The sequence below is a fragment of the Acinonyx jubatus genome, chromosome D2 (assembly GCF_027475565.1).
Source record: "Acinonyx jubatus isolate Ajub_Pintada_27869175 chromosome D2, VMU_Ajub_asm_v1.0, whole genome shotgun sequence".
NCBI classification, from domain to species: Eukaryota; Metazoa; Chordata; class Mammalia; order Carnivora; family Felidae; genus Acinonyx; species Acinonyx jubatus.
This window is the reverse complement of record NC_069393.1, coordinates 11,192,014-11,206,776: the sequence shown is the minus strand read 5'-3', so window position 1 is coordinate 11,206,776 and position 14,763 is coordinate 11,192,014. Positions and strand designations below refer to the sequence as shown.

At 43.3% G+C, this 14,763-nt stretch overlaps 1 protein-coding gene across 14 annotated transcripts in view; it reads right to left on the bottom strand.

Annotated features, from left to right (window-relative positions):
- The window catches only part of RNLS (renalase, FAD dependent amine oxidase), a 327,133-nt gene that overhangs the window by 306,257 nt on the left and 6,113 nt on the right, over nucleotides 1–14,763 (bottom strand). For 13 of the 14 annotated variants that reach the window (XM_027049829.2, XM_027049832.2, XM_053207371.1 and 10 more), the window contains one exon: nucleotides 10,630–10,788. The exons of the other annotated variant lie outside the window; for it this stretch is intronic. In XM_027049829.2, the coding sequence (XP_026905630.1) occupies nucleotides 10,630–10,788 (159 nt within the window). The remainder of the gene's footprint in view (nucleotides 1–10,629; nucleotides 10,789–14,763) is intronic. 14 annotated transcript variants of the gene reach the window in all.

The window sequence follows — 14,763 nt, the reverse complement described above, 5'->3', positions numbered from 1 at the left end:
GACAGCATGTGGACGAGAACACAAAGGCCACAACACTAACATCATTGACATCTTTATATCAAGCATGGGGAGATCACACACACCTGTGCTGGGGAAAGGGACGAGAAGGTAACCAGCCTGAATCACCAGCGCCTGGAGGAGACTGGATTCCAGATTGGCCACCCCACAGCTATGTGACCTCAGACAGGTTCACTTGGCATCTCGGAGTCTCACTTTCCTCTTCCATAAAGTGGAGGTTAAATACTCACGAGGCAGGGGTGCCTGGGTGGCTCAGTGAGTTAAGTGTCCAGCTCTTGATTTCGGCTCAGTTCAAGATCTCACGGTTCATGAGTTTGAGCCCCGCATCGGGCTCTGTGCTGCCAGTGTGGAGAGTGCTTGGGATTCTCTGTCTCCCTCTCTCTCTGTGCCCCTCACCAGCTGTCTCTCTCTGTCTCTGTCTCTCTGTCTCTGTCTCTCTCTCTCAAAATAAATAAAAACTTTAAAAAAATATATTATAAAAAAATACTCACGAGGCAGTTGTGAACAGTAAACGATACAGAGAAGGTGACTACTCTTGTTACTGGTTACCATCATCATCCAGTCACCCTTCTATTCAGCCCCCAGAGGGACACAAAAGTAGGGAAACTTGCTCTCTCCGGCCAGGAATGGAATGGGCAGCCGGACAAGGAAGAGGGGTGCCAGATCCTTTGAGACTCCAAGATGGAGGCAGGTCTCCGCCATTTCTGTTGACGGATGAGTTTCTGAAGGGCGGCAAAGATTAGCCTTGGTTGCCTCTTGGGCACTAAGAAAGAGAAGGAAAGATTAACTGGAACCAACTCCCAGTCTCCGATACTTCGCAAATAATAATGAAGACGAGTCGATGAGGTAGATACAAAAAGTGAGGATCAAGACATAACAAATAAAAGGAATTTAATAGTAACAATTGGTTTTTCTAAAATTGAGATCTCAGTTCATAAGCGTGCAGGCAGCCCAACAGAGCAGCTAATATCGGAGGAAGTCCAGAAACTGAATTATTTCCCCTCCTATGGAGACGGTCTGCTGGAAAAAGCAATGAAGCATGTTCCCTGATGAATAAAGGACCTTTGTTTCTTGTGCTTTTAATCAACGTCATTTCACCAAAATGTCAAAGAAAAATGAAGAATTTAAACTTCTTTTAGCAAAAAAGAATTGGTTCTCATTTTTCCATCAGAGATAATGGGAGATCCTAGCAGTCGTAGGGAGGTGGTGAGAGGTGTTCGTGGAGCAGTATTTATCATTTTATTCCACAGTACATAAGGTCTGAGATTATGCACCTTTACGGTTCGGTTTACTAAAGTTCTAAGTGTGTATTCAAGGACAGCACATCCGCTAAGATTGGAAGCCTTTGCAACAACATCCCTCCAAGTCCCGCAAACGTTTTCTTCTTCCCAAACCAATGCCGTAAATTTACGTACCAACTCGAGGTACCCAGTCAGGTTCTAAAAGGTAGATTCAGTATTTCTGGTGAATGAGGACCTCTGTTTGTTCAACACTGTTCACGTGCAAGGCTCACCACATTCTGCCCCGAACCCACATTTCCAGCCTTATCTCCCCCAATTCCCCACCACAAAGCCTTTGCTCCCACCAAGCCAGTCCGTTTTTAGCCCCCAAAATATAAACTAAGCATCTCCATTTCCAGCTTTTGGCGAAGGCCTTTTTTCTTCTCCAAAGTATTTCCTTCTTTCCCTTCGGCCTGTCCTTCGAGACGTACTTCAGACTGTGTCATTCATTCGTTCCTTCATTCAGTAAACAGAGACTGAGGACTGAGCATAGGTGAGGCACTCACAGGGGATCCCGGGAAAACAGGAACAGGTAAGCTGGAACCAGCTCCTGTCTCCGTGTACTTCACACTCTACCGGAAAAGACACACATCCCCCAACAGATGAAGCCATTAATTATTTACAGTTGTGATAAGTGTTAAAAACATGAGGCGCAGGAAACGAGGATAACGCAGAGTGGGAGAAATGGCCTGGTCGTGGAGGTCAGGAGGACATTCTTGAGGAAGCAGCTCTGCTTAGAGTCTGAAGGACGAACAGGAGGGTAACTCACGACCGAGGGAGGCCAACGAGTCAACTTTGCTGATGGGTGCATGGTTATCACTGAGTCGGGAGATGTTATTAAAGGCGCAGTAAGGACATTCTTGCCTTCCAGGCCTCGAAACTGCGGCGGAAGTTTCCCTGTCGCGCTGGCTCTCTGTAAAGTTGGGAACAAGAAGCACTAATGAAGCGACACTTGAAGGGCAAGAGGCCACCAGGAAAAGGACCGAGCCAACTGCCGTCAGAAGGTTGTGAGGCATCACCGAGGAAGAACCGGCCTTACTACCCTGAGCCCCCCACCCAGTCAATACGGAGAGAAAAGTCAGAGGGATGGGACTCGCAAAAGCTCGGCTTTATGGGAACGTCAACATTCCCAGAGAGAAGCTTTGCCCATCCAAATCCTGGGAGCGGGGAGAAGGGGATGCCCTTCCCTAGGAGCCCCCCTGCCCCAGGATGGTTCAGAAACAGTCCCTGGAGAGAGGGAGCTCCAAGAAGGAGCGGCCGTGTCCTCTAACCAGGTACTTGCTCAACTGCAGAGCCCTGGGGGGCTGAGGCAAAGCAGCCCCGCCCGTGGGGCTGGCGGGGAGAGCCACGGCCGCCTCCAGCCCAGGGGACGCAGCCCTGGGAAGGTTCAGCATGAAGCTGAAATGTGTCCTCGGGGCCAACAGCACACACCACGCCTCCTCTGCGTGGAGACCCGTCACCGAGCATCGGACAACAGGAATGAACTCCGGGGAGGCCGAGGCCACCTCCCCGCCACCCAGGGCAGCCAGTCCCAGGAGCCATGCCCCCACGGAATACAGTCTGAGGGGGGCAGTGGGAAGATATTCAAAATCAGACCCCCAAATCCACCCAGTCACCAGCCCTGGTACCTGCCTGCCAGCCTACCTGATCAGGCCGCGGGACTGAGCTCTGACCTGATGCTAAAACAACCAGGACTGAGCCTTAAAAACTAACACGGGGGCGCCTGGGTGGCTCAGTCAGTGAAGCGTCCGACTTCGACTCAGGTCACGATCTCGCGGTCTGTGAGTTTGAGCCCCGCGTCAGGCTCTGTGCCGACAGCTCAGAGCGTGGAGGCTCCTTCGGAGTCTGCGTGTCCTTCTCTCTCTGCCCCTCCCTCACTTGCACCCTGTGTCTCTCTCAAACATAAAATAAAATAAAATAAAATAAAATAAAAATAAATAAAAATAAATAAAAATAAATAAAATAAAATAAAATAAAATAAATAAAATAAAATAAAATAAAATAAAATAAAATAAAATAAAAAGGGGCACCTGGGTGGCTCAGTCGGTTAAGCGTCCGACTTCAGCTCAGGTCACGATCTCATGGTCTGTGAGTTTGAGCCCCGCGTCGGGCTCTGTGCCGACAGCTCAGAGCATGGAGGCTCCTTCGGATTCTGTGTCTCCCTCTCTCTCTCTCTGCCCCTCCCCCACTCATGCTCTGTCTCTGTCTCAAAAATAAATAAACATGAAAAATAATAATAATAATAATAAATAAAAATTTTTTAAAAATGCAAAAACCAACATGAGGCTACTCAAACAGCCAAAAGTGACTAAAAAGTTGTGGCAAATGACCATTAAGGCCCTTACTCTGTAAAGACGTGGAGTTCACACAGGAAACTTCGAGGTCCCTTCCGGGGAAGAATAAAGCTTTCTCATGCTTACACACATACAGCCGGGACTCCCTAAAAATGACTCACAACCACAAAGTGACTATAAAGAAAATAGTGATGACATTGGCACCTCAATAAATAAATGGAACAAAATGGATATCCAGAAACAAATGTAAGTATATATGGAACTTAACATATGGCAAATAAAGAATTTCAATTCAGTGGGAAAAACAAAGCTCATGATGCTGAAAAAATCGGTATCACTTTGGGGAAAGAAAAATACCACCAAGTCAGATCCCTATCTCATACTTTGTAAGATACATATTACAGACAAAGATTTAAATGTAAGGCATAAGAATTAAAAGTATTAAAATACAATTTAGAATATTTATATGACTTTAGAGCGAGGGAAATAATCCTTAGCAAGTCAGAAACTCCAGCATCTATGAAAGGAAAGATAGATATACTTAACAAAATTAAAATCTTAAGAAATTATTATGGCAAATGATATAAAAAAAAAGCAAAAGACAAATAAATGATAGTCTGGCAAATGTCTGTGTTATCAAATGGAAAACATTAGTCTCTCTTCTATAGGAAATGCTCCTACGAGACAAGTAGCTGACAGCTCAGAGCCTGGACCCTGCTTCCGATTCTGTCTCCCTCTCTCCCACCCCCCCACCCACTTGTGCTTTGTCTCTCTGTCTCTCAAAAATGAATAAACGTAAATAAATAAATAAATAAATAAAGTAATAAAAATATTTTGGGAGAAGAGAAGAAAGACTATTTAATTTTTTTTTTTACTTTACCTAACAATATCCAATACAGTAGGCATCCAAAAATTATTTGTGGAATGAGATAGAGAGGTAGAAAGGAATTGGAGGGAGATGAAATAGGTTTAACTATGTTTGTAGAGGGTAAAAAGGTAACCACTAATGGAATGACAAAGCACAGTAGATCCTATACATAAACAACGGGAGAGAGGGAATAAGAGACACTTGATAAAGTTGGCCAAAAAAAAAAAAAAAAAAAAAGGAAGATGGAAAAAAAGTGAAAAAAAAAAGTAAAGTAAATAACAGACATCAATGGAAGCGATAAAAGGCAACATGCTATTTATCCCAATAAATGTAAAAGGGTTTAACTCCACTCTCGGAAGGCACAGATTTTTCATGGTGGATTTAAAAACTTAGCCAGGTGGTGTTTTCTGGAAATACCTAGGTAAACGTAAAACAGGAGTGACACTATTCCCAATCTCCACAGATACCATAAAAGATTTCATAATAGTAGTAACAAGAAATGTCTAAGATCTTAAGACAAAAGCTACAAAGTTTTACTGAAGGACATAAAAATTCCTAAATAAATGCAGGATTATTTCATTTTCTTGAATAGAAAGACACACTATAGTAAGGTGTCAATTCTCCCCAAATTAATGCTTAATTAAGTTCAATGTAATTCAAATCAATATTGCAACAGGACTTTTTAACGAAGCCTGATTAAAAAGCACACAGAAATTAGCCAAGAAAACTCACAACAAAACTCATCGAGAGGGCCTTAGTCTAGTCTATATTAAAATTAACTATTTCCATGAGGAAAAGAATGTAGTGGAGGAAATCTTTGTTTCAGCTTTGCACTTAACACGTTGTGAACATTCTGTGAGCAACACTTTGTGAAACTGGAAAACTCCTAAATGTCCGTCAAGGTTTAACACATCAAGGTAAATCCAAAGAATAGAACAGTATGTAGAAAAAATCATGACACACATGAATATTCATTGGCATTGGAAAGATATTCCTAAAATATTATAAAGTAAAAAAAAGAGGAGGAGGGGTGCCTGGGTGGCTCAGTCAGTTAAGTGTCTGACTCTTGATTTTGGCTCAGCTCATGATCTCAGGTTCCTGGGATCGAGCCTTGTGTCAGGCTCCACGCTGAGCATAGACCTTGCCTGAGATTCTCTCTCTCTCCATCTCCCTCTGCCCTTCCCTTGCTCTCTCTTTCACTCTCTCTCTCTCTTTAAAATAAAAAAAAAAATTTTTTTTAAGAGAGGGAAAGAAAAGAAATACATTTTTTATTTCTATCTTTAAAAATATCCAGAAATAAGTATTAACTAGGTTAGTATCTAAGGGGCTGGAATTATGAGTGGATTTCATATTATTTTTAGTTTCTAATTTTTCATCAGTAAAATATATTAATAATAAAGTTAATTAAATGGAAAGAACAGGGGCATCTGGGTGGCTCAGTCGGTTAAGCATTTGACTCTTGATTTCGGCTCAGGTCATGATCTCACAGTTTGTGAGTTCGAGCCCGGCATTGGGCTTGCACTGATGGTGCGGAGCCTGCTGGGGATTCTCTCTCTCTCATTCTCTCTCTCTCTCTCTCTATCTTTCTCTTTGCCCTTACCCTCCTCATGCTTGATCTCTGTCTCAAAAAAAATGAACTTAAAAAAATTAAATTAAATTAAATTAAATGGAAAGAACAGAAAATATTAAGAATATAACCTGAGCAATTCTTACGCCCAGCATGAAGGGTATCTGGAGCCAGGCTGTGTGGCCGGAGAAGGTGTGGGACAAGAGAAGACGGCGTGGGACGATGCTGGCTCACTGGGGAACCGATGTGAGGAAAGGGGAGGAGTGCTAGGCAGATAACTACTGAGAAAGTGAACATTCACTAGGGCATCTTCAGAAAGTTAGAAATGTACCCCCAAGATCTTCAATAGTTCATCAAAAACCTACCATCTGTGAATTTACTGAAATTTTTAAACTATTATGTTTTGGATGAACAAGTGTTATAATTTTAAAAATATAAACAAAGGAAGCATTTCTTTTAGACTCAAACAAATAATACTATGTCGGATGCCAAACTTCTGTACAAAGAATTAAAGCACATATACCCTTATTCTAAAATTGCCTGCTTTAAGGCCTCATGGTTGCTTTTCTTTGGTGGCTGTATTCTAGAGTAGCCGTCACAGGACCAGAAGGTGAATCGTGAATGATAAGAGGTTCTCTATATGGGCCATAAAGATTCCCTGTTCTCTCACCTGGGATACTGTAATAAATGTAATACATAACTGCCTCCCCAAAATGTAGTTCTGTGTCTTCCGTAAAAAGCAAAATAGGAAAAGGGAGCAGTGCGTAGGGGAGAATCCAGTCCACGTGAAATCAACAGGGAGGTCTTTCACGTAAGAGATGGCATTTGTATTGACCCAAAAGGGCAGATGTGATTTACAAAGGGGACGGGGACGAGAAGGAAATGCAGAGAAAGCAAAGGCGGGGGCTGCTCACGGTTCGTAGGAATGCGAGGCTTGGAAGATGGCACCCAGTTCCGTCCCTGACCAGCTACGCACTTCCGGGTAAGCCGGTCAGTCAGTTGTCATGCGCCTAAGTTTATTTCCCTGGGATGACTGTCGGGTTTGGGGAATTATGTTACAGTTACAGGTTTACATATATCCCCTATTGCCATCATCTTCAGAGTCCTCGGTAGTTTAAAAATTGAGGGGAGCTGCAATGCACACAGGGTCCACTAGATGGCAACACGTGGCTTTGTAGATGAAGGTCTTTCTCGCAGGAATGGAAGAAGTGGAATCAAACGAGAGCGAGCGTGGTTAAGGTTCTCCAGAAAACACAGAGAGAAGACATTGATGATCCTCATACTGAGCTCACTGTTGAGATTTACAACAAAGAGAAAGCGGATGTTTTTAATCCCTTTTGTTTTAGACCCACAGGTAGTAAAGGGTCAGTGTTGGCACATTCTGCCAGGGTGACTTATTTCCTAACAGTGAACTAAACACAGAATTATTCACATGGGGTCCAATTCTGAACTGAGCCAACCCAAAACCCAAAGACCCTCACCCTCAGTCAAGTGTACCCAGTCAATCATCCATAAACGTTTTCATCACAAAGAGCCCACAGAACCCATCGTACGCCTCCAATAAACAGGAAAAGGAAAACAGTTCTATTTCCTTTGCAGCTTGATAACATTTTTTAAAATGGTGTCGTTATCATTGTTTATAGTAAAAGTAAACCGTCCTTATTTTTAGAGTTATGACTATTCACAAAATTGTAAGAAAGGAAATTAAAATCATCTTCAAGCAATAACAATGTTAATCTGTTTCTGCCAAACCATTTTTTGTCAACAGAAAAGAAATACAGATGCATCTCTATACTTTTTCTAATTTAAAAATATTGTGGCATCTTTCCATATTAATAAAAATATTATTATACTAATGATCACTGGCACCCAATCTTCGTAATCACTAGCAACATACTCTGACTGAAATGTCTGGCCGTTCTTGACAACACTATGCTTTGTGAAGTCGACAGAAATGGGATCATGGAAAAATGGGTAATAATTAGAGAGGGACCCAAGTAGAGAAGCTAAGGAAGACAGAGCATAACAGAACCTCACAAATGAGCTGATGAAAAATACATCCCAGAAAAATGTGGCTGGAATGAGGCAATGACCTGAAAACAGGGAATAATCTATGACCTCTTTGAAAAATCACATAGGTGATGAGAAGAGAAGGCCAGCAAAAGAAAGTACAAAGTAATGCCAAGACCAAAGTTGAAGTGAGTTGAGACAAAATGGCAGATATGGGAAGAAGACACTTTGTAGTTGTTGAGATACTGTGAGATCCTCGTCAAAGGGGGAACAGAAAAAACTCTTCAAGTAAGTACAGTACCAGGAGGAAACAGCTGAAAATAAGAAAACAGCTGTCTTCAAGTCAAAAATGGACAACACGCCCCGTAAGAAATGATCAAGAAGGTATATCCTTATGAAATTACTGGACTCAAAGATAAACAGACACAAAAGATGTTCTTCTGAAATAAAGTCTCTCTGAAAGGTTAGAAGTAAAAATGTTGAGCCAGACACATGATAACCAAAGAATGAGCATCTCATTTATTGGTCAAGGTTGACGTGAAGGCAAAATAAAATTAAAATGAGACTAAAGAGAGACCTTTTTAAGTTAGAGAGTATCATTGTAGTCAAGATACTTTATGAATCAAATAATACGGTATCAGAAGATCACAAAGCAAAAATTGCAGAAAAAAATTAATAGCCATAGCCCCAGGAAAGACAGAAAGAAACAAAATAATAGTAGAATTAAGGTATCTCTCACCCCCACACAGTTCCAACATTCAAAAAAATAAGCACGCAGCAGATCTAAATAAAATTATCAATTCGCAGACCCTCCAAGATCTTTAGGGTCAGTCCACGCCATGACTTCGTGTTGTATACGTCACCATTTACAAATATGGACAACTGCTTTCAAAATGCAATGTTAAAGGGTCTCCCCTCACATACAAAAATAGGTAGCTTTTAAAAACAGGAACATGCAGGGGCGCCCGGGTGGCTCGGTCGGTTGAGCGTCCGACTTCGGCTCAGGTCGCCATCTCACAGTCCGCGAGTTCAAGCCCCGCGTCGGGCTCTGCGCTGACGGCTCGGAGCCCGGAGCCTGTTTCCGACTCTGCGTCTCCCTCTCTCTCTGCCCCTCCCCCGTTCATGCTCTGTCTCTCTCTGCCTCAAAAATAAATAAACGTTAAAAAAAATTAAAAACAAAATAAAAACAGGAACATGCAATTTACAGCACAACCAAATGTAATGACCAACAGCTGTGTTTCAGGAAAGTGTTACAGTATGTTATTTACCAGTCTCCAAATCAGCCCACCTGTTACAGACTCCATAGCAAGAAGTCCTCCTACGTTACAGCGACAATAGAACAGCAGAGCAGAGGTAGGCCTGTGAAAGAGATCCTTGAAATTGGTTTTGTGCCCTTAGCTGTCTGGCAAGCCTTCCAGTCCCTTCTATGTTGTCATCTCAGACTGTGCTGGAGAAGGCCCTACGTTGTTACCACGCGGTGGACCTGCTATTCGGGAAAAATACACTGCTTTCAAGTGTAATAAGCAGCGATGTTCTTCCGTGGAGAACAATTCCCATAACGGCTCCAAAAATAAGATCTACAAACCGTATTTATTACCAGTTTTCGTGCTAATAGGGACATAAAAGGCTGTTCCTCAGTTAAATCCAAGGTCAACTTTAGTCCTACGAGAAAGTCAAAAGCTATAGGCACGACCATATCCACCACCATCCCACGGCCCTGAAGCCCCGCCCACACTGCTATAACCCACGGGCTTCAAAGCAAGATGACGTAACTTCTAGAAGTCAGTGGCTCTGATGAGTCAGGTCCGGTCACACATGACGGAAAAGACGAGGAAAATCAGCAAAACCTGTTATACACGGAAGCAAAGCAGGACCACAGAAGGGCTTTTCTTAAGGATCCAGGGAATAGGGAAATCAACAGAGACACAGAGTAGATTCTTGTTTGCTCGGGGCTGGGATGGAAACGGAGACAGAGGGAAGGTGGTGAATGCTTTAGGACTTCGGGTTTCTTTCCAAGGTGATGAAAATGGGGTAACAGTCGCATATATCGGGGAGTATACCAAATACTACTGACGCATACACTCTAAATAAGTGAACTGTATGGTATGTGAATTATACCTCAAGCCTGTTTTTAAAAAAAAAGGAGGGGAGAAGCCGGGTAAAGAAAAAGTGAACCGACAAGTCCCGAGCAGGGAAGAACTCAGTAGCACTCAGGATCCATCCAAGACGAGGCTTGCCAGAAGGTTGACGTAATCAATTCTTGAATCAGAAAAGCCTTCCTTTCCCCCACGAGGGCCACAAAGAGACTGCTCTTCATTTAGGCCAACCTACATTCATGTCCATCAAAAATATTTACTTCTTAGAGGCAAGGGCAATAACAACAATGTTCAACCTCCAACTGGTTAAAGAACAATCCTCTGGGTGTCAGTCTGACCTAGACCAATGTCACGAGCAAGTCCATGGTATCAGTTTTTAAAACATGCAGAGCAACAGAATCCATAACACACCCTCTGCTAAGCCAGTTTTAACCGAACTCATGCCCTGTGAGAGGAACTCCAGTCTCTCGGGCGAATGGCGCAGGCCGGGACTCACAGTTTGCGATGTCACCTTGGAGCTGCAGAATCTGCGGAACCGGCATCGTGAGGACAACGATGTCAAACCGCTCAGGGGAACCTGTTTCCTTGGACACTTCCCACTTGTCATTTCTCAGGTTGATCTGGGTCACACGGTGTCGGAAGGAGACCTCGGCACCTGTTCCGAAAGCGAAGTCATGTTCACATAATCAGGATTGCCGTGCGAACGAGGACGCCGGGAAGAACCACAAACTGAATCCACTCAGGTGAACGAAACAGTGAAGTCTGTCGTCTACGGCCCCTGGGGCTCACTTTCTTTCTCATCCAGTAGGATTCCTCTCCTTCTCGCACCCTTGGACCTCCGGGTCCATGGTTGCTCTGGGGGGTGAGGGGAAGGGGGGAAACTACTGCTACAATCAATAATAATAACCACAGCTGTCTTTTATTAGTTGGTGGAAAACCTTTATCAAGAAGAATTGGAATTAAGAGAAATACAATCTAGAATGGCCAGTCAACTCATTTTCCTTCTTTGCATTTATCACCGAGGTATTTTCTTAATTATTTGAGTAGTTATTTGGTTATTATTCCCTTCCCTATTAAAATGTGAGCCCATGAGCAACGAATTACGCCTGTTTTGTTTCCACAAATACCACATCGCATACACAGGATAGCACTCGGCACATTCTATTTAATCAGTACCTGTTGAAGAGAACGAAACATGAACCATAAACCAAAAGGTAAGAAAATACAATTGGATCAATAAGCCTCCTTGGGACACACGCAGTTACCTCACATTTCAATTTTCAGAAAACTTTGATTTAAAAACGACTTTACTTTTTTTTTTTTAATTTCTTTAAGCTTATTTATTTACTTAGAGAGAGAGTTGGGGGGGCGGGTAGAGAGAGAGAGAGAGAGAGAGAGAGAGAGAGAGAGAATCCCAAGCAGGCTCCACCCAGTCTGCACAGAGCCCAATGTGGTGCTCAAACCCACGAACAATGAGATGAGCTGAAGTTGGATGCGTAACCAAATGAGCCACCCAGGCGCTCCTACTTTTTTTTTTAATGTGTATTTATTTTGAGAGAGACAGAGCGCAAGCAGGGGAGGGGCAGAGTGAGAGAGGGAGAGAGAGAATCCCAAGCAGGCTCTGCACTGTCAGCGCAGAGCCCGACTCGGGGCTCGATCTCATGAACCGTGACATCGTGACCTGAGCAGAAATTGAGAGCAGGATGCTTAACCGACTGAGCCACCCAGGTGCCCCCAAAACAAGTCCACTTTTCATGCAGCCTCAGGAACAGAAAAAAAAAAAAGTGAAGAAAGAACAAAACAGAAAAGCTCACTGAAAGTCCTGTCCATCGTTACCTGCCACACCTCAGGCTCCCAGCTGCTCAAACACAGGCTTACATCCAACCTGGGCCACGAGGCTTCCCTCCTGTGGCTGCTCTGGCTCAGTGTGAGCCCCCTCATCTGTGAGGTCCCTCCACCATCAGTGCCTTGACCATTCCTTCCGACTGATTCAAAACATCCGCATGTTTTAGGTACGTGGGATCTATCCCAGGGGTCAATCTCTTTGAGGCAATTAACACCATTCCATTAGCAGATTAGAGCAAGGGCTTGTAAACTGCCTCCGACCTGCCTGAGGGTTTGTCCAAGGCCCCAGCCTGGGGAAGGTGCAGGTAACTGGGGCGTCCGACTCACAAACACCGTCTCCACTCCTGCCAGAGCAGCTCTGCTTAGCTTGCTTCTGTTTATTTAGGATGTCCCACCCCGGCCAGGTCACCTTGCTCGCCTCACTCTAGTCCTGGCCCTGATCTGGACCTCAAGTAGGCCTAGTAATTGTATATGTTCTATGCTGTTGTGTTTTCCCATGATGTTCCCTTTGAAAAGAGCATCACGTGCTTATCGGTGATGTGTATTTAAGGGCTCATTGGTAGGTGTGTGTATTTAAGGGGTTAGATACTGGCTTTAGAGATTTGAAGCCATCCGAAAGCATCATCTGTGCTATTCAGCATTATCCATATCCTAAAGCATACAGATAACTTCCCCGGAAGTCGGCTCCAATCTAAGCTACTACTGACTGGTTCGTCCAACAGCTGGCGGGCTCGTAAGCCTAACCGATTCCTAACTGTAGAGTAGTTTTGGAATCTCTTGGCAATTTGGGTTCTTCTGCACTGAGGGCAGACAAAGGTCGGCCTCATTAGAGTAGCTTATTTTCTGAACCAGCATTGGTCAAGAGACTGCTATGTACCTGGCCTGTTATTTGCTTGGATTGACAATGAGTGCGTATATTCAATAGTGGGTATACTACAACGTGGGTACTATTACTACTCTTATTTCTCCAATGAAAGAACCAGGGTATTGATTTTTAGACGTTCCCATTACTACATAACTAGGAAGGGGTGGCAGAACATTAATTTGAATCCAGATCATTCTGATTCCAGAATCTCTCCCAACTTCGTTGTGGAATCACTAAAACTTTTGTGGACCATTTAGAGGACAGAGAGCTTTAAAGAAGCTTAAAGGGATATAACTGTAAATTTTAAAATGGTATAGATAATGTCTATAAATACTATAATAACAGTTCTGGGTAGAGAGGGGAAAAGATTCCTGAAATATGACAAAGGTAATATTAAAATAAACAAAGAAAAAGTTTATATACACTCAAATTATGTAAACCTTGAACTCAATTATATCAACATTTGTTTTTATTTATTTTTTTAATGTTTATTCATTTTTTGAGAGACAGAGACAGAGCATGAGCAGGGGAGGAGCAGAGAGAGGGAGATACAGAATCTGAAGCAGGCTCCATCCAGGCTCTGAGCTGTCAGCGCAGAGCCTGACGCGGGGCTCAAATTCATGAACCGTGAGATCATGACCTGAGCCGAAGTCAGAGGCTTAACCGACTGAGCCACCCAGGCGCCCCTCAAAATTCATTTTTAAAGAAAGCGTCTGACTCTTGATTTTGGCTCAGGTCATGACCTCACGGTTTGCGGGCTGGAGCCTTGCACTGGACTCTGTGCTGACAGTGTGAAGCCGCTTGGGATTCTCTTTCTCTCCCTCTCTTTCTCTGCCCTTCCACCACTGGCTCTCTCTCTCTCTCTCAAAATAAATAAAAACAAAAAATTAAATTAAAAAAATTAAAAGCAGAAAGTAGGTCACGAGATGGGCTTATTATTGACAGATATAATGACATTTTTCCTGCTATTTTACTGTATTTTCCAAGCTTTCTACCAGTAGTGCACAATCTAAAAAAAAAAAAAAAAATATTACTTCTTGGGGGCGCCCAAGTGGCTCGGTTGGTTAAATGACTGACTCCCGATTTCGGCTCGGATCATGATCTCATAGCCTCTTGGGATTCTCTCTCTCTCTCTCTCTTTCTGCTCCTCCTCACCCTCTCTCTTCTCATAATAAATAAACTTTAAAAAAAATAAAAATTACTTTTTGAAGTAAATAGTGTTTTATATAGTGAGAGAAAAAAATCTACAAGACTCACTGTCACAACAGGCTGTACAAATTGAAAATAGAAACAGGTCTTTACGAAGAACTAGTTAAATGAGAACTGACAGTCACCTAATGCATATCACTGTATTAAATATATTTAACAACACCTCCAGTATACATATGCACCTGTACGTATACAGAAATAGATACAGACACAGAAACCTATCATGGTATAGATCATGACACTTACTAGGTACAAGGGAATATCCATGCCCCCAAGAGCCGGCCCCATGGTCAGCGGGTTCCGATACGAGACGAAAGCATCCTTAGCCCACTTCCTACCTCAGGGAACACCTCTTCCCCTAATCCCTATACTTGTGGTCATTGCAACTATTAGCCTCTTCATCCCACCAGGTGCTCTGACCTTACGACTCACAGCAGGTTACCTGTTAATTCACTTAATGAGGAGCTACTCCAGCCCTAATACACGTCAGCACCTCTGTCGCCCTCATTGCCTTCGTTATTCGTGTCTTACTAACAATTCTCGAATTTGCTGTGGCCCTCATTCAAGCCTATGTCTTTACCCTGTTAGTAAGTCTACACCTACAGGAGAGCACCTAACGAGCCACCAAACCCACGCATACCACATAGTTAACCCAAGCTCCACTCGCGGGAGCTCTTTCAGCCCTCCTGGTAACTTCAGGATTGGCGATAT